Source organism: Mixophyes fleayi, chromosome 1, assembly GCF_038048845.1.
Source record: "Mixophyes fleayi isolate aMixFle1 chromosome 1, aMixFle1.hap1, whole genome shotgun sequence".
Lineage (NCBI taxonomy): Eukaryota > Metazoa > Chordata > Amphibia > Anura > Limnodynastidae > Mixophyes > Mixophyes fleayi.
In genome coordinates, this window is record NC_134402.1 from 463,605,590 (window position 1) to 463,624,557 (window position 18,968).

Sequence of the window (18,968 nt, forward strand, 5' to 3'; positions counted from 1 at the left end):
TTATCCAATGGTTTGGGAAAAGCTACTTCCTGGCTTCTAAGTATTACGTCTGTCAGTCATCTACCAGAGAATGACCCAGTTTCATCATGTCGTTTATGTTTTCTTTACTAACACTCCCGAGTAAGGAATGTCATGGGATCATCAATCATCCATCATCCATCATCATCATTTTATATAGCACCAACATATTCCGTAGCGCTTTACAATTGGGGACAAACACAGTAAACTAATAAACAAACTGGGTAAAACAGACAAAGAGTTGAGAAGGCTGCTCGCAAGCTTACAATCTATGGGACAGATATATTTTAGAATGTTTGTTTGCTGTCACTGACTTGGGAAGACCTATAATTTTGAGATTGTTCCTTCTGGATCAATATTCTTCGTCTTCAGTTCACTCCATTAAATACTTATCTGCTTTAGATAATTGTCCTCCCTGTGTTTTTGTGCCCATTTCAATAAATATTCACAGATTCCTATCCTTGGCACAGACTCTGTAAGACTTGCAGAGACTTGGTTGTGGTATCATCCATCAGGAGGCATTTCCCTGACCATTTTGGTGCCTTTGATTCTTTGGCATCCGATTGGATGACCCCAGGAGCCGAGGGTACTTAAAATTTTTAGCATTTAAAGCATAGGTCCTCCCTCCTCCCCCTTCATACCCCATGCCTGCCAAAGAACAGCTCAGTTTTTTTTTTTAGTGCCCTACAGAAGGGGCAATGTTAGGATCTGCTCTAGTAGCTTTTTCTTGGGTTTATTAATATTTTTGGCCATGTAGATGTTTATGGATTGAGCCGGCCAGTTGTGCGATGCTGGAGCGGGGAGCAGGAGTGCAGTCTCATGCCCCTGAAGCCGTCTCCAGTTCTCCCGGAGCCAATTCAACATTGGGAGCTGGTGACTGCTATTGCAGGTAGGGACTGGGGTCCTGTACAGTGACTGCAGGGAGGCAGTCACCCTAAGGTAGGTAAACTCTCTCTCAGCATAGTGCTGAGAGGGAGATTTTAATTAAAGTTTCAGTGAGGCTCCAGGGCTTGGGACTGTTTGTTTTTGTTTGTATAGAGAAACCAGTCATTATTTATCATGGGGCCAGGTCAGGTAGAATTACTATCTCAGTAATGTCCCTGCTAGGCACTGGTTTGTTCTGAAGGGTTAGGCCATCTTTCAAGACGTTAGCTATATTGGTGCTGGGCATGGGCATAAAGACCATAGAGGTTTTATACAAGAGTCTCCAAGATTCTCACCTAGGCGTCTGGCTCTCCAATTTACACCTAGGGGTTAGTTTGTGTTTATTAACCCTATTGAAAGGAAGTCAATTAGCTAGGGAAATACATGATCAAATACAATGGATGTATGTGATCTGCATATCTAAAGCTGGACTCTTCACACAGGGTTTGCCTAACTCAATTACCTCCTCCTGGGCTCATTTGGTCACACCTTTATCTGAATTGACGATCAGGTTAATTTAGGTATTCATGCAAAGATTTATTTTGGGTCCTGACATCCAATATTCTATTTCAGCATATCAGATTTATGCTCTCATCCTGACAGGGTTGAGGTTTTATTCCCTTATAAGGTGGATACTTAGTTCTTGGCATGTTCTTTTGCTGCGATTAAAGTACTCTAGAAGTATCAGCCCTCTCAAAGTCCAGGTCTCCCTTTCTGTACCACTGGTGCTCTCAGTTATAGTTTGGGGGTGTTTTATGAGTGAATTTTAACTCTGTTTACCAGGCTTGGGTCTGTTAACAGGTTCACTTTCTTTTGTTTGATTGTGTTATGTTTATTGTATTCTATATTCTCTTTCTGCTATGTTTGATAAGGGGAGTTCTTCCAGAGCTAAAGATGTGAATGTGGTTTCTGTAAAGATTTTTATATGTTGTAAATGCCATGTTAAATTGCTTCTGGGACAGTCAGGCATGGATGTACTATGCAAGTCTGAGGATAATGTGTCCTGTACGGCGATGTGGCCGAACTAGCCTGGGCTAAGTCCTCAGATTGCTCAGCTGGCCCATTGTTCTGAGAGGAGACCTTCCCAGATTCCCTCAGGTTCAGGGGGAGATTCTTGTGGACGTCTGTTCCCTTTCGTCATGCCTAGCCAGCGGCCTATGGGTTTCATTTAGGCATCCCAGGAGGAGTCTGTATGAGCAAGAAGTCTTGCAACTTCTGTGCAAGGATTAAAGTTTACTTCACCCTGGAAAGAATATTGGATTCTGCAACTCCTCCTGCCTCTCGCAAACGTAGAGGTATGGTTCTCCATAGTGAGTTAGGTTCTGAGAAGCTCTCCCAAGACATGGGTGAAGTAGTTGGAGGTTCAAATCTAGAGGATACTTTATACTTTGAAGAAGATCCTTTTAGCTGAAAAGAGGTGGTTGATCTGCTCCAGGCTGTGAATCAGATATTAGACATACAAGACTCAGAAGTTCCGGATATTTCTGAAACATCCCTATTTAAAAGGATGGCAAAGAAAACTTTTCTCTTTTTTTTAACCCTTTCTCTTCCCTTCTAGATGATTTGCTGGGTGAAGCGTGATCCACCGTAAGTTCCAAGTGTATCGTATGCTGCAAAATTGTTATCCTCTTCTTGTGGAAGATGGTTAATTTGAAAGTGCCTCCTAAGGTGGATGCCTCTCTAGGGAGGTTGTCCCAAGACAACCACAATTCCCATTCCCAATGCAGCAAACTTTAACAATGGTGCTGACCATAAGGTTAAGAGCATTAAGTCCATTTTTGTGGCTGCAGAGGCCTCTTTGCGACCCAGTGTTTGACTCTGTGTGACTTAAGAAGGCTGTGGAGAGGTGGTTGGGACAGCTTTCAGAAGGCTTGATAGTTGATAGACACAGGTCTGAATTGCTGCTTTTGGTGGAGCAGGTTCAAGGAGCTACAAAGTATTTGGGGATGCAGTTCTAGATGATGGATTGATTGAAGCTAGGATATCCGTTTCAGAATCTCTGCTCATCACACTCTCTGGCTTAAATCCTGGGAAGCTTTTATGGAGTCTAAACATATTCTAGAGTCCTTTTCATTCTCTGGGTGTCTATTATTTGGGCCTGAGCTAGGTAACATTATCATCCCGTTTTTAGGGAGATGGAGTGCTTTTCTTCCTTTTAATGATCCAAGAGTGTGAGCTTCCAGGTTTCGCTTCTTTCGGTTTTCAGGGGAGGTTTCTGCAAGGAAAACTAGGAGTCAATGCACCAGAGGGACATGCCTTTGCCCCTAGGGGAAGTTTGCAGAGAGGAAGACTGGCTTGGGTGGCTAGACGCCCAGCTACCAGGTCATCCGACAAGCCATCAGCATGATGGGTATTCTGTCCACTTAGAATCCTCTGTGGTGAGAGCTTGTTTACTCCTCTTCAGGGGAACCACTGGTTAAAATTCACTACAGATGCATTGGTGAGAGGAATTGTGGCTGGTGGATACATTATATACCCCCTCAGATCCCCACCCAGTAGATTCTTCACCACCGGTCTTTCTGCAATCACGACAAAATGTCTTGCTATGTGAGAGGTCATTCAAGCTCTGCTTTCTTCAGGAGTGGTTGTTACCATTCTGGATCAAAAAAAAAGTTTTGGATTCTACTCAAACTATATCTGGTTCAAAAATAGACTGTTCGTTCTTTCCCATTTTGAATCTGAAAACCCTACACATCCAGCGTTTGGTAGACAGATTCAAGATGGAAATTTGAAGGGAATGGCATGGAAAAGGATGAGTATATGTGTGCTTGGATATCAAGGACACGTAATAATATGTTCCTACCTGGGAAAGACATCATTGTCTTCTCATATTTGCTGTTCAGTCTCATCACTACCAATTTGGACTCTTTCTTTTGGTCTGGCCACAGCCCCGAGAGTTTTCACCAAAATCATTACAGTCATGGCATCTCTGCTGCGCTCCAAGCGTAATAAAAAATCATCCCCTATTTGGATGTGTGTCAAGACCGGGCCTTACATTGAGAATATCGTGGCAACGAGGTCTGTCAATCAGTGGGCCAACTGAACAAGGGCAGCCCAATCTGTTATTAAATGCCACCTGGAGACCAGATCCAGTATTGTAGTGGTGTCCAGAGAGGAAGGGGGGAGGCAGCTCACAGGAAGTGTGAAACAGCTGTGGATCCTGTGACATCAAAAAAGAGTAGCAGCATTTCAAAACAGGAGGGTCAGGATTCGATCTACTATCGGGAGGTGGACTCTGCCTGTTTACTGACCACTGTTTCAACACCTCTCCAACCCAGACTAGATGGCATGTTCACAGCATGTGGTAGACAATTGATATCATGTTCTACTTCCACCCCTGTTGCCACCTAAACACCACCAGTAAAAATGGAGCATGGCCAGGGGGGTTGACCCAAGGAGGGGGCAAGGATTGGGTGACATTGGGGGAAGAGACAAAAAGGGACTCTCAGAGGGGAGGGGGCTTGTTGTTGGGGAATCTTGGAAGAGCAAGGACCAGGCCTGATTGAGAGTAGCTGTATTGTTTCAGGGCCAGAAAGGATTGCTGAAGCAGGAGCTTCTTCAGAGTGGGCAGTGTACCTCAAGGACTGAGTCTGTCACTATTCCTTCAGGAGACATCATAGATTCTGTGGAATTGGTCAGCCTACATAGGTAAGGAGACTAATACCCAGAGTCTCACCAAGCTGGTGGAGAGTTGGCTGAGTAGCCGGAATCTTCAAGATGCACAGATCCGCCTTACAGACCAGAACCCCTGACCTACTTGGATTGCCATCTGTGGACTCTATTGCTGGGACTTTGTGCCTGCTAGGGCTCTGTGCTGTCAGGTAACCTGCTGGGGACTTTTGTTGGGATGTTTTACTTTAACTGGTGATATTCTGACACTTGTTATATTTGGTGGCGGAACACATTTCTCCTTGGTGAGCACTGTTGTATTTTACTTAGTGTGTGCACTTTGTTTAATGAAAGGGGTTATTATCTCCTTCCTGCCTCCTTACCTGTGTGACGGTGAGCCTAGAGGGTCGGGTATCTAGAGAACTATGGTTCCAACCGCGGTGTAGTCACTGGATGATATGTTCATAAAAGCAGAGTAGCCAGCTGTACTAAAGGTCCATGTGCAAAAATATTGCTCAGACTTTAGAATTCCACTGGTGGATTCTTAATCTCAAAAACTTCAAATTGACACTGTCGCAGCAGAAGGTGTTTTTTACCCGGTGACAAAATTCTGTCCTTGCAGAGTATAGTAAAGTCTCTGTCTCAGCTTACAGACATCTGTACACTTCTGCATGAGAGTACTGGGCAAGATAGTTTCGACTTTTGAGGCGGTCTCGTTTTTTCACTTTCAAGCAATAGAATTACAATTATATCTCCTCTCCAAATTGAATGAGTCCCACCTTTGTCTATCCTGCCAGGTAATATGCCTTTCCCAAATGGTGCATCACTCACTCCTTTGGTGGCTGAGAAGAGAGAATCTTAGCAAAGGTCTCCTGTTCTCCATTTGGGAGTGGACTCTGATAACTACAAAGACCAGCCTTCAGGGTTGGCGTGCTGTCATTCTTCAAGCCCACTTTCAGGTTCTTTGGTCTCCGGAGGAGTCAAAACTCCCAATAAACGTATTAGAATTATTATCAGTGTTCTGCACTGTAGTCGGCACAGAACATTTGTATCGGGAGCATCCGTCTAACTGTTACTCCCTGCACAGTCGGACAATGCCATGACTTTGGCATACCTCAACCACTAAGGAGGGACAGAAGTCATCCCGCCATGCAAGAGACCAGCAAGATTTTGGGTTGGGTGGAACTGAATGTTCAGCCATTATGGCAGTCTTCATCCCAGGGGTAGACAATTGGGAGGCAGCTTTTCTGAGCAGGAAGACTATTCACCCATGGGAATGTTCTCTTCACCCAGAGGTCTTTCACCAGATTGTGAACAGGTGGGAGGACGTCGATAGGATTGTGTGTCTGTTCAACCACAAAGTCGATCTGTTTTGTTCAAGGGCAAGAAACCCAAAGGCAGTCTTAGTAGATGCCATAAAAGTATTCTCCCTGGTGCAGATGATGTAGGGGTTGCAGCAGTAATTGCAAGATGTTTGACAACCTTAAAAACAGGTCCGGACCATAAGTATCAAACCAGCTGAACATATAAGATGAAACTGGAAACTAAAGCCAGGTAAAGCAATGATGTAACAAAAGACAGCATAATATCTTGAGTGTAAATACTGTGCCAGTAAACAGACTATAGTCTGTCAAATTTGTCACATAGTCCTGCTTGGTATAATATTCCAAAAGCTGCATGTATGTATGTATGTATCACAAAAAAAGTTCAAGCAGTAAACCAATGAACAACTGTGTATGAAGTTCAAGAATTCCAAAGTATCCTCATATAGAAGTGGATGGTAGGTTGTGGGACAGAATGGTTTAAATATGAATACAAAGAGTCAAAATATTGAATGAGTACTTGAGCTGTAACTGAGAATCCAAATAGGTTGAACTGTCCCAGCAGTGAATTGCAGAATAAAATGGAGAAAGAAAGGAAACTCTGTTCTGTGGGAAGCCTGATCATGGGCAGCCTTTGAGACAGGAGGAGTTTAAAATTAAAATGGGTTGTCTCTAACAACCATAATATGGTAGTCACATTGTCAAACAGACTCTTCAAGTTCAGTCCTCTTAAGGGAAACAAAACGATGTATGTCCGCAATGCTTAACATATTTCCAAATACAGACATACATTCAAGAATATAGTACATAGAAGATAGGAACATAAACCTTTTTCACTTCCTTTGAGATAATGAATATAAACCCTGAGTGTGTAATCTTCCCTTCTGCACATCAAAATGTGGTGAATCAGTATCCTAGGAAAATGTTAAGATCGAAATCTACATTCAGGCCATGGGGCGAGAGGGTCTGTAGATTAAAGATCCATTTCGCTTCCTCTCAGGAAATTTTATTAATATAATCCCCTCCTCGCCATGACTTCTCAACCTTGCAGATGGCCATAAACTCAAGTCTAGAGGGATCGTTATTGTGATATTGGAGGAAATGTGCGGGAACACTGTGATCTTCTGCTTTCTCTGTGATGTTCCTCTGATGATCTAGGATTCTAACACTGAGTTTCCTAATTGTCCTACAACACACTGATTTCCACAGGGGCATTTTAATAAGTAGATAACCCCTGTGGTGTCACAAGTAAGTTTTTCTTTGGTGTATGTGACTCCAGTAGTGTTGGATCTGAAGGTTTTGGTTGGTTTTGTATCTCTACATCTACTCGAAGTACATGCAGTGCATCTATTACAATGATAGAAGCCTTTATCGTTTTCATTAAGTCTTGAGCTCTTTCTTGTTGTTAGTCTTTGCGGGGCAATCGTACTTTTTACTAGGTTTCCTTTGAAGTTATCTGCCCCTTTGTAGATGAACTTTGGTCTACGGGGCAGGATCTCCCTTAGTTTTTCGTTTCCTAAAATAATATTCCAGTGTATTCTTATCATCCTCCTCATCACCATTTATTTATATAGCGCCACTGATTCTGCAGCGCTGTACAGAGAACTCATTCACATCAGTCCCTGCCCCATTGGAGCTTACAGTCTAAATTCTTTAACATACACAGACAGACAGACTAGGGTCAATTTTGATAGCAGCCAATTAACCTACCAGTATGATTTTGGAGTGTGGGAGGAAACCGGAGCACCCAGAGAAAACCCACGCAAATACGGGGAGAACATACAAACTCCACACAGATAAGGCCATGGTCAGGAATTGAACTCCTGACCCCAGCGCTGTGAGGCAGAAGTGCTATCCACTGAGCCAGCTTCTATCCTTATTATATCTAGTGATAAATGGAATCTCTACACATTCTTTGAAACATTCATTGATGTACATAAGTTTGTAAGAAAAATTACTCTTAAAGAGTTCTTTGCTTTTCCTCCCATCGAGGACCATAACAAATGAGGACGAACTAACTAAATCTAAACACACAGATCCACGTTTTACCCTAGCTACGTTAAAGGTCTGTTTATTAGCACATTCCAAAATTTGGTTGAGAAGAATTTGAAAGAAATCCCAATAACAAATCTACCTACGACCTGTAATATTGCAAAATCTGAGAGACAGGCAATTGATGAGCTTGGAAAGAACAAAAGCCTCGTTATATAACTGGCTAACTCCAAGTTTGGTGGTGGGCTCTTGTGTGGCATTGGGCCTTGTCTGAGCAACTGGTTCTGGCTGCCACCTGGTGCTCAGTTCACACATGTACAAAATTCTATAGATTTCATGTGTTTGCATTTAAGGCAGTTTTGGAAAGGGTATCTGGTGGATGTGTCCAATGTTTAGGGTAACCCAATTGGAAGTTATATCCTTTTCTCTTAATATATTGGGGGACACCGGACACCCACTCTTATATGCTTTTGTTCTCCTTTCCTTTTTATTGTGTTTCTCCTACTCTGTCCTGTGGGGCATTGTTATAAAGTGACTGAGTTGTGCTTCGGCAGCTGTGGCGTATGGAGGGGAAGGGGAGGAACTATGGCTTAAATGCCAAAGATTTAAAATGAAGTTGTTCCTGGCTGCACTCAGTACCCCAATGTTACGGGGTCCCCCAATGGATTAAAGGAAAGGGATTTAACGGAAGTATAAAATCTTATTTTTATCATCTTTGAGTGACCCAGGGTATAGTCTGTCAAAGTACATGTGCCATCTTAGAAGGCCTAAGTCAGTTTTCCCTCGGTGGTGGTGGTGTTGACTGTAATCTGCGTCTAGTAAGATATCACTCCATTCTACCCCTTTATTGTTTGTGGGACCTGTGTGTCATTTTATTTTCCTCTGAAATTCTTTGTGATGGGAAAGGGGCACCAGGCACCTTTAGGAAAGGTTAAGCTGGCAGGAACCACTGTCATGATTATAGCCTATCCAAGTTAAATAGAAAAATAATATAGTAATGTTGTCATGCTATATCTTAAACTCATAAATTATGGGTTTTCAGCAACTCACTGTGTTTACGCATACTAGGGGGTAAATGTATCATACCCTGGTTTGTTCAGCTCGCTGTGTTTACGCATACTAGGGGGTAAATGTATCATACCCCGGTTTGTTCAGCTCGCTGTGTTTACGCATACTAGGGGGTAAATGTATCATACCCTGGTTTGTTCAGCTCGCTGTGTTTACGCATACTAGGGGGTAAATGTATCATACCCTGGTTTGTTCAGCTTGCTGTGTTTACGCATACTAGGGGGTAAATGTATCATACCCCGGTTTGTTCAGCTCGCTGTGTTTACGCATACTAGGGGGTAAATGTATCATACCCCGGTTTGTTCAGCTCGCTGTGTTTACGCATACTAGGGGGTAAATGTATCATACCCTGGTTTGTTCAGCTCGCTGTGTTTACGCATACTAGGGGGTAAATGTATCATACCCCGGTTTGTTCAGCTCGCTGTGTTTACGCATACTAGGGGGTAAATGTATCATACCCCGGTTTGTTCAGCTCGCTGTGTTTACGCATACTAGGGGGTAAATGTATCATACCCTGGTTTGTTCAGCTCGCTGTGTTTACGCATACTAGGGGGTAAATGTATCATACCCCGGTTTGTTCAGCTCGCTGTGTTTACGCATACTAGGGGGTAAATGTATCATACCCCTGTTTGTTCAGCTTGCTGTGTTTACGCATACTAGGGGGTAAATGTATCATACCCCGGTTTGTTCAGCTCGCTGTGTTTACGCATACTAGGGGGTAAATGTATCGTACCCCGGTTTGTTCAGCTCGCTGTGTTTACGCATACTAGGGGTAAATGTATCGTACTCCGGTTTGTTCAGCTCGCTGTGTTTACGCATACTAGGGGGTAAATGTATCATACTCCGGTTTGTTCAGCTCGCTGTGTTTACGCATACTAGGGGGTAAATGTATCATACTCCGGTTTGTTCAGCTCGCTGTGTTTACGCATACTAGGGGGTAAATGTATCATACCCCGGTTTGTTCAGCTCGCTGTGTTTACGCATACTAGGGGGTAAATGTATCATACTCCGATTTGTTCAGCTCGCTGTGTTTACGCATACTAGGGGGTAAATGTATCATACCCCGGTTTGTTCAGCTCGCTGTGTTTACGCATACTAGGGGGTAAATGTATCATACCCAGGTTTGTTCAGCTCGCTGTGTTTACGCATACTAGGGGGTAAATGTATCATACCCCGGTTTGTTCAGCTCGCTGTGTTTACGCATACTAGGGGGTAAATGTATCATACCCCGGTTTGTTCAGCTCGCTGTGTTTACGCATACTAGGGGGTAAATGTATCATACCCCGGTTTGTTCAGCTCGCTGTGTTTACGCATACTAGGGGGTAAATGTATCATACCCCGGTTTGTTCAGCTCGCTGTGTTTACGCATACTAGGGGGTAAATGTATCATACCCCGGTTTGTTCAGCTCGCTGTGTTTACGCATACTAGGGGGTAAATGTATCATACCCCGGTTTGTTCAGCTCGCTGTGTTTACGCATACTAGGGGGTAAATGTATCATACCCCGGTTTGTTCAGCTCGCTGTGTTTACGCATACTAGGGGGTAAATGTATCATACCCCGGTTTGTTCAGCTCGCTGTGTTTACGCATACTAGGGGGTAAATGTATCGTACCCAGGTTTGTTCAGCTCGCTGTGTTTACGCATACTAGGGGGTAAATGTATCGTACCCCGGTTTGTTCAGCTCGCTGTGTTTACGCATACTAGGGGGTAAATGTATCGTACCCCGGTTTGTTCAGCTCGCTGTGTTTACGCATACTAGGGGGTAAATGTATCGTACCCCGGTTTGTTCAGCTCGCTGTGTTTACGCATACTAGGGGGTAAATGTATCGTACTCCGGTTTGTTCAGCTCGCTGTGTTTACGCATACTAGGGGGTAAATGTATCGTACCCCGGTTTGTTCAGCTCGCTGTGTTTACGCATACTAGGGGGTAAATGTATCATACCCCGGTTTGTTCAGCTCGCTGTGTTTACGCATACTAGGGGGTAAATGTATCATACCCCGGTTTGTTCAGCTCGCTGTGTTTACGCATACTAGGGGGTAAATGTATCATACTCCGGTTTGTTCAGCTCGCTGTGTTTACGCATACTAGGGGGTAAATGTATCATACCCAGGTTTGTTCAGCTCGCTGTGTTTACGCATACTAGGGGGTAAATGTATCATACCCCGGTTTGTTCAGCTCGCTGTGTTTACGCATACTAGGGGGTAAATGTATCATACCCCGGTTTGTTCAGCTCGCTGTGTTTACGCATACTAGGGGGTAAATGTATCATACCCCGGTTTGTTCAGCTCGCTGTGTTTACGCATACTAGGGGGTAAATGTATCATACCCCGGTTTGTTCAGCTCGCTGTGTTTACGCATACTAGGGGGTAAATGTATCATACCCCGGTTTGTTCAGCTCGCTGTGTTTACGCATACTAGGGGGTAAATGTATCATACTCCGGTTTGTTCAGCTCGCTGTGTTTACGCATACTAGGGGGTAAATGTATCATACTCCGGTTTGTTCAGCTCGCTGTGTTTACGCATACTAGGGGGTAAATGTATCATACTCCGGTTTGTTCAGCTCGCTGTGTTTACGCATACTAGGGGGTAAATGTATCATACCCCGGTTTGTTCAGCTCGCTGTGTTTACGCATACTAGATTTTACTTCAGAGCCCTTCTGACTGTCACTGTAACTTGATGATTTACTCAGTGATGCTCTGTTATCACAGATTAAAGAAAGAACCCTAAAATATTGGTTAAATTCCTTTTGCCAGAAAGAACCATATTGGTGGAAGCCTAGTTCAGTAATTTATTCCTTATAAAAAAAATATATGTAACGGATCAAAGAAATACTTAACATAATACATGTATACATTCATAACCTCTGAAAGCAACTAAACATGTGTCAATAATTAGATTTATATTTTTTCATATGTATGTGCTGAACCCTGTTTAGTGGGCAAGAGGGCAGTAAATGAATTTTAAAACAGAGGAGTGGGGTAAGGGTGTGGGACAAGAAGAAAAGCAGTAAAAGGGTTAAGGACGTTGGAAATTTTCCGGTTTCCTACGGAGAAATTGTCCACATTATAGCCTTCCCCCACAGGCTGCAAATTATGAGAGTACATGAGTGTAGTGCTCCCATTTCTCAGTTTTTACTTCCGTTTTTATTTTAAGAGACCGTTTTGCATCTAGTCTTTTTTTATTTTTTTAATCTGTTTTTCTGCAACCATCCTCCGTTTTAGTTACGTGCCCTTTTGGGTATGGGTTTTTTCTTAGGGTTCTTGCCCTGTGCTTTTTAATTGTGTTTAATTATTTTTAATAGTTTTTATGTACTCAAGCTGATCAGGACACCTCCCAGGAAGTGAAGTGCCTGTCTGAGAGTAGTCATCAGGCTTTCCTCTCCCCAGCAGTTTCCTTGCTCCTCACAGTCTCTATTAGCAGTGTGTGTGTTCTTGAGATAGCCGCCGTACTACTCACACAGAACTCTGGCAACTGTCCGTGTCATCCCCTAGAAACAAGCAGCGTCTCTCACCAGGAACAACCACCGAAACAGATCTCCTCAATGAGAGAACTGCTTTGGTGGCTACAATTAGGCATGTCAGCTGAGAAGCATCAGTCTTGGAGGGGGAAAAGACAAATGCCAAAACAGATCTCCATGTAGCAGATAACAGTTTCAGCGCTTGTGGCACAAGGGAGAGAGCAGCCAACGTCGGGGAGAGAGCAGCCAACGTCGGGGAGAGAGCAGCCAACGTCAGGGAGAGCACGTCCTGGTACCAGTCTAGCAGAGAGATTCTCGCATGAGGCTCTTCTTGGTTTGAGAGAGAACGGACACACAGTGGTTTTCCGGTTGTTATCCTTCCTACAGGAGGGTTATGAGAGGGGTCTCCACATCTTTTCTTTGAAGCCGCTGGTTTCGTGTTCTCTGTTTTCTTTCAGTGTAAGTTGGCGTTAATGAAGGATGAGCAGACATTCCTACAAGAGGTTCTGCAGGCTCAGCCCCTTTGTACATCATGTAGAGACCTCGTATCTTCAATTGATTCATTTAGTGCTCCAGGCTCTTACTATAGAGAACATTTTGAGAATTTGAAATCTGTCGATCTCCACTGTGTTACTGTGTTACCTGTAAGTGGGTGTTTTTTACCAGCTATTTTTTCAGCTCGCCCGGTGTGTGAGTTGGGGTCATTGTGCTGGGAGGATACCGGGTTGACTAGCTTACCCTGCGCTCTCAGGTTCAGGAATCACCCAAGAAAGGAGGAGAACGACGGATACAATGTATCTTTACTTTTTCTACAGTAACACAACAGAGCATAAGTCTGCACACTTTAAAAATAGGTCAGCTGATCACCAGTGTCCATAGAAGTCCCAGCAAAGCTCCCCACCCACCTTAGTTAGGCAACAGTTCCAAAGACAAGAGTCTGTCAACAGGAGGTTCAGGGAGTCCTGGTATCTTGCTGTTCCCGTCCAACTCTTCACTTGCTTGTTGGGGCTCCGGGTATTGAGTCTCCCCATTCCTGTGGGTGCACTAATTTACCCAGTACCTGGCAGTATCTTTCAATAGAGTGAGATACTACTTCAGTTTTGTCTAATCATTTATGTCAATGTGCTATCACTAGTTTTGGTGACTAATAATAACCTAATAATTAGGTAAATCATCTGAAGTGAAGATCAAATAGACATAGTGACGTTCTTGGTTACTGCTTCCTGCAGGAAGCACTTTTTCCAAGGCTTTGCGCTACCAGTATTTGCTGTTGACTCCTTGAGGACAAAAAGTTTTGTCGGCAACCAGTTCTCACCTGCTATTTCCTTCTAATTTTGTATTTTTCGTACTGACCTTTTTAAGTGCAGTTCTTATCCCTCTGAAACTTGATACTTAACTATTGTTCTGTTTTTTTTCAGGCACTCTGCTCAGACAGGACTTATTGTATCATGACGCGGTCAACACTCCGGCCAATCTCAAAAGGTGAAAGACTGTAATAAGACTAAAATGTGTCCTATTTCTTCAGAAGTTTGCACCTTACTATGTGAGTTTTCTCTTGCTTTGCAGTACACTGCAGTCAGACACTGAGCGTAAACTTTATGTGGCTCCACCTATTCCTCAAGATGGAGATGGTGATGGAGATGGCACACGCTGGACTGGACGACGAATAGATTATATACTTTACAGGCAAATGGAGACTGTACATCCAGTGGTGAGATTGTAGTACATGGCTCATTGTTTAATGCACAGTCAGAATATGGAGTATGATGGACTAACTGGCTTACAGCAATTATTACAAGATGTGGGATATATTAGGCAGCAAGTGAACAGTCAGTTCTTGAAGTTGATGTCTTAGAAGCAGGAAAAATGGGCAAGCGTGAGGATCTGATTGACTTTGACAAGGGCCAAATTGTGATGGCTAGATGACTGGGTCAGAGCATCTCCAAAACGGCCGGTCTTGTGGGAGGTTCCCAGTATGCAGTGGTTGGTACAGACCGCATTGTGAACTGGCGACAGGGTCATGGGCGTCCAAGACTCATTTATGCACATGGGGAGCGAAACCTAGCCCATCTGGTCCAGTCTAGCAGAAGAGCTGCTGTAAAACAAATTGCTGAAAAGTTAATGCTCGCTATGATAGAAAGGTGTCGGAACATACAGAGCATCGCAGCTCACTGCGTAGTCGAAGACTGGTTAGAGTGCCGATGCTGACGCCTGTCCACCACTTAAAGTGCCTACAAATGGGCACATGAGCACCAATGGAGCAGTGCAAGAAGGTGGCCTGATCTGATGAATCTCTTCATCTTTTACATCATGTGGATGGCCGGGTGCATGTGCGTCATTTACCTGTGGAAGAGATGGCAACAGAATGCACTATGGGAAGAAGGCAGCCAGCGGAGGCAGTGTGATGCTCTACACAATATTGGGTGGTTTTAATGTTGTCGCCGATTGTGTGCCAGCACTCAATTTAATGTGCCTATCCCATACAGAACTAAGCAGATCCCTCCCCAATACAGGCGCTCCCTTCCATGCGCGCCTACAGCTGCCACCATCTACCCTATACGGCCAATAAAAGCATTAATTACTCAATTGCGCACTCTGCGGTCTGATAGCTAAAAGAACCGTCACTTCCACACTTCAATTTGTATGGTCAACACAGCCAAGCAATCTATCTGTTCTGAACAGTCTATGGATTTGCTTAGAGCACTAAGGACATGAACTTATTAAATTGATATTTAATATACACAAAAATTACTAAAGAGAACATATAACATACAGCAAAACAATTATAAAATAAAAGGAGAAAATTCAGAATATTAACTTACACAAAAGTTATATTAGCAGCACCTGGGACTAGCAGGAAAGATGGACAGCTTACAATTTGATTGTTTCCCCAAAGACTGTCAATATTTATTAGGTGTTCATTTAAAGACTGCTTCTCGCCCCTCCCCCCTCCCCTGGTCTCTGATTGGTCAGCTAGACTGGCGACAGAATTTTACAACCTCACCTTTATAACCCGCCTTTTAATCTGCGATTATTATTTATTTATAAGGCTCCACAAGGTTTCCGCAGCGCCGAACACAATACAAACAATGGACCGTACAGGGAATAACAGTACAGAACAATAAACGAGTAATACCAAGACTTCAGAGACTCCAGGCAAAGCAAATATAATGGAGTTGGAGCAGAAGAGAAGGTAGAGAGACAGGAGGGAGAAGGGTCCTGCTTATAAGAGCTTACATCCTAAAGGAAGGGGAAACAGACAGCCGGCACAAAGGGAGTCAGAGGAGGGGAGCAAGCGCTCAAATCTACAGAGAAGGAGCCAGGAGATGAGATCGAGCATAGAGAGAGGGTTAGGTGGAAGGCTGGTAGGGTTTAAGGAAGAGATGGGTTTTGAGTGCCCGTTTGAAGGAGCACAGGTTAGGGGACAAATGGATGGAGCGTGGGAGGTCATACCAATGCGATGCTTATAAGTAGCAGATTTTTTTTCTGGTCCGTGTCTTACAAAACACATTTTATCATTATCAACCCTGTATAAATTTACTAACGTATAGATACCAAACAGACTGTGTAACATTGCTCAGTTGAGCCAATGCTCATTTCCTCCCTTTCCATGTGTGACGGACAGATTTATTCGATGTACGGGTTTCTGTTCATCTTCATATTTAGGAATATGTGTTTTGTCACTGCTAATATTATTCATAGGAAGTATATTTAGGAGGAATTAGAATATTTATGTATAAGGAATATATATAGGAAACATTCATATGTACTCAGAGGATTTGTGGATTAACTGCAGGCCCCCATTCGATCTGGAACCCCGATGTCTTGTTAGGTGTCATGTTACTTCAGTGACAGGACTTGGCTCACTGCAGGAGCTCTGAAGCAGATCAACTGTGAATACCATGCCACAGTCCTTCTCACACTTCTTCCCCCTTCACTGGTGTGTTCGCCAGGTTTTAGGCACGCAGTAGTAGTAGGGGCTTATTCAACTCTAGCGCTAGTTATCTAAGAGACAACGGTCACATGATACTGTGCTATAAGCAATTAATGTAGGTATTCGCACAGGCCAAGGGCTGTGTCTGTGCGGAAGTCAGGTATCTTCTAAGGAATCGTTAAAGTCCACTCAGAGTTCTGAGCTGGCAGCATATCTGGATCCAAACAAAAGTCATGCCTGGCAGAATTCAAGCAGTAGTCTGGGTCCAAAGCAGTATGTGAAACCAGAATCAGGACTAAATATACTGACAGAACAGAGTGACCGCATCTTTAATCACTATAAAGACCAGGTAGTTAATAAGGTGGTTCCTAGTGAACCCAGCTCCCCTTAGAACTGATTTGCTGCAACTACCAGATTCTACATGGGCTTTGTAAAAATATCACATGGTCTTAAATGGGGCCTCTCTACTTGATGTGCTAATTAAAATTGGTTTTTTTTTTTACAACTAATTTACTTGCAGTCTGGAAAACACTAAAATGCAGATACTTAGTGCATATATTTTTTGGACATTTTGGACACCACCTTCCCATAATGTGTCCTGGTGCCATCACTTCCCCAGGTAAGTAGGATCTTCTCCATGATATGGAAGAAGTGAACACACATAAGCGTGTCTCGGGGAGTCCTCTCCAGTCCAGAGCTCGGCTTGAGGAGTCTGTGAATGTGGTCCAGAAGGAGGTCGTGATCCGAGACATCAGCAGCAGCTTTTGAAACAAATCTTTAACAAAGTCAGATAACTCGAGTTGAGACCGACTATGGAATGCCCTGAATTTTAAGGTTGTTCTGTCTGTAACAGTCTGGCAATTTATCAGACATAGCGAGGACCTGGGTCTCCAGCCTCTCGTGTGGAGAGATGAGATCATTATGGGACACCACAAGCTCCTCCATCTTGGCTACAAAATGTGAGGTCCTCCATCCCAATTCAGTCACTTGCAAATTAATTTCACGTATAGAATAGTGCATTTCAGCCACTAAATCTGCTTTAAATGAAGCCAACATTGATTGCATCGTTTTGATAGTGAGTGGGCCGTCCGGGTTTTCTTGCAAGAGTAAGTCCGAGAGAGAAGATGTAGTGGGGGAGTCACAAACGCTCCAGTATCGGCCCCTTGTAGAAGAATTGGATTGTGGCTTGAAAAACTGGACCACAGAGGTAGTTTGGGGGCCTTGTTTTTTTGGACCCCATGAAGGCAATAGCTTCACGTCCAATACAGATCGAGTCCAGGGACTCTAGAAGACGGAGCCAGGGACACGTTTGACTAAGACAGCGGAGGTTGTCTAGGATACAGTTAGAGGAAGGTCATGACAGCATGGGTGGGAGTCTCATTTTGTGGTCAGAAGCAGTGCATCTTAATGCAGAGCGTGTCTGAAGTTGCTGGGGAGCAAGACGGGGCAGCAATGGAACTACAATGGTCCTAGGGTGTTGTGTATCTATTCATCACGACCAGGGGACACCAAGTTTGACTACTCCACTGCATGAGTGTTCCTGAGGGGGGTTTAGCCTCTCACCTTGGGCAGCCAGTGCTCCTTTGCAGTGTAGGTCAGTCTCTACTGTGGTTGAGGCAGACTAGGCAGTTAACTCAAGGCAACCAACTGGAGTAGTGAGCGAGTACCAAGTGATGGCGGGTAGAAACTGTTTACCCCTCAGTGATGGTATGCTCTCCAAAGCTGTGCCCACTCAAAAGAGGGGCTGCAGCAGCAGGTACCAATTAGAAAGACCAGATGTGCTTGCTATAGTGTGCTATGTTGGTGAGGAGGCTAGGTCTACTGAAATGTCCTTCCAAAGGACATTTCAGGACCCAGCCCACTCTGGATGAGAGTTCACCTGTAGCCTGTGACTGACCGTGCCTCAACAAGGCCAAGATGGCGGATCCCGCTTCTGGAGGGTAGGCAACGGGTGGAAATCTTCACAAGGCGAGATCCACCTGCAGATATTGGCATCCGTTCCTGGTCAGGTCGTCTTTGGCTCGGTGCCGACAGTTACCGGTTCTTTGAAGTCTGCTGTGGCCATGGCAAGTAGGCCCAATCCGGAGGGTCGAGTGATGTTTTCGGGTTCACAGGCTGGTCAGCGTTGAACCAGTCCCAGGGTATGAGGTGTTAGGGTTTAGGTGTGGTTTAGGGCAGGGGAAACCCCTATAAAAACTCTTGTAAGCCTGCACTCTCATGGAGCTTTATGTCGATGCGAACATAGGCAGGGGGTGTGTCCAAGCCACGCCCCCTGTCTATGACTTTTTGAGGTGGAACGGGGGAGAGAAAGTGCCAGAGTAGCATAGGCCATGTACGGTGGGGGTATTTCAATGCAGATGCGGCAGCTTCAAGTACTAAGTTTCACGTAAGTACGTTTGCACCTACTACAGGGCAGATGTGTCGACTCATAGTGATAACTGACATGGCATAGCCTTTGTTTTAAATAGTATGTGTGCCACTAGCTAGAACAGAATATGTGTGCAAGTAATATAGACTATAAATGCATCGTATGTGCAGTATACATGGAAAGAATTTTTATGTATTAAATGTAAAAAATACACTTAATTATAAATGATTATACTGTTAAAAGTTGTACTTTTTATTTTATATAATTTTTTTAA

General features: G+C 44.0%; 1 protein-coding gene across 1 annotated transcript in view; it reads left to right on the top strand.

Annotated features, from left to right (window-relative positions):
• Window positions 1-18,968, top strand: part of LOC142103502 (sphingomyelin phosphodiesterase 5-like) — a 55,015-nt gene that overhangs the window by 34,299 nt on the left and 1,748 nt on the right. The window contains exons 6-7 of the mRNA XM_075187540.1: window positions 13,811-13,874; window positions 13,959-14,103. Coding sequence (XP_075043641.1) covers window positions 13,811-13,874; window positions 13,959-14,103 — 209 coding nt within the window. The remainder of the gene's footprint in view (window positions 1-13,810; window positions 13,875-13,958; window positions 14,104-18,968) is intronic.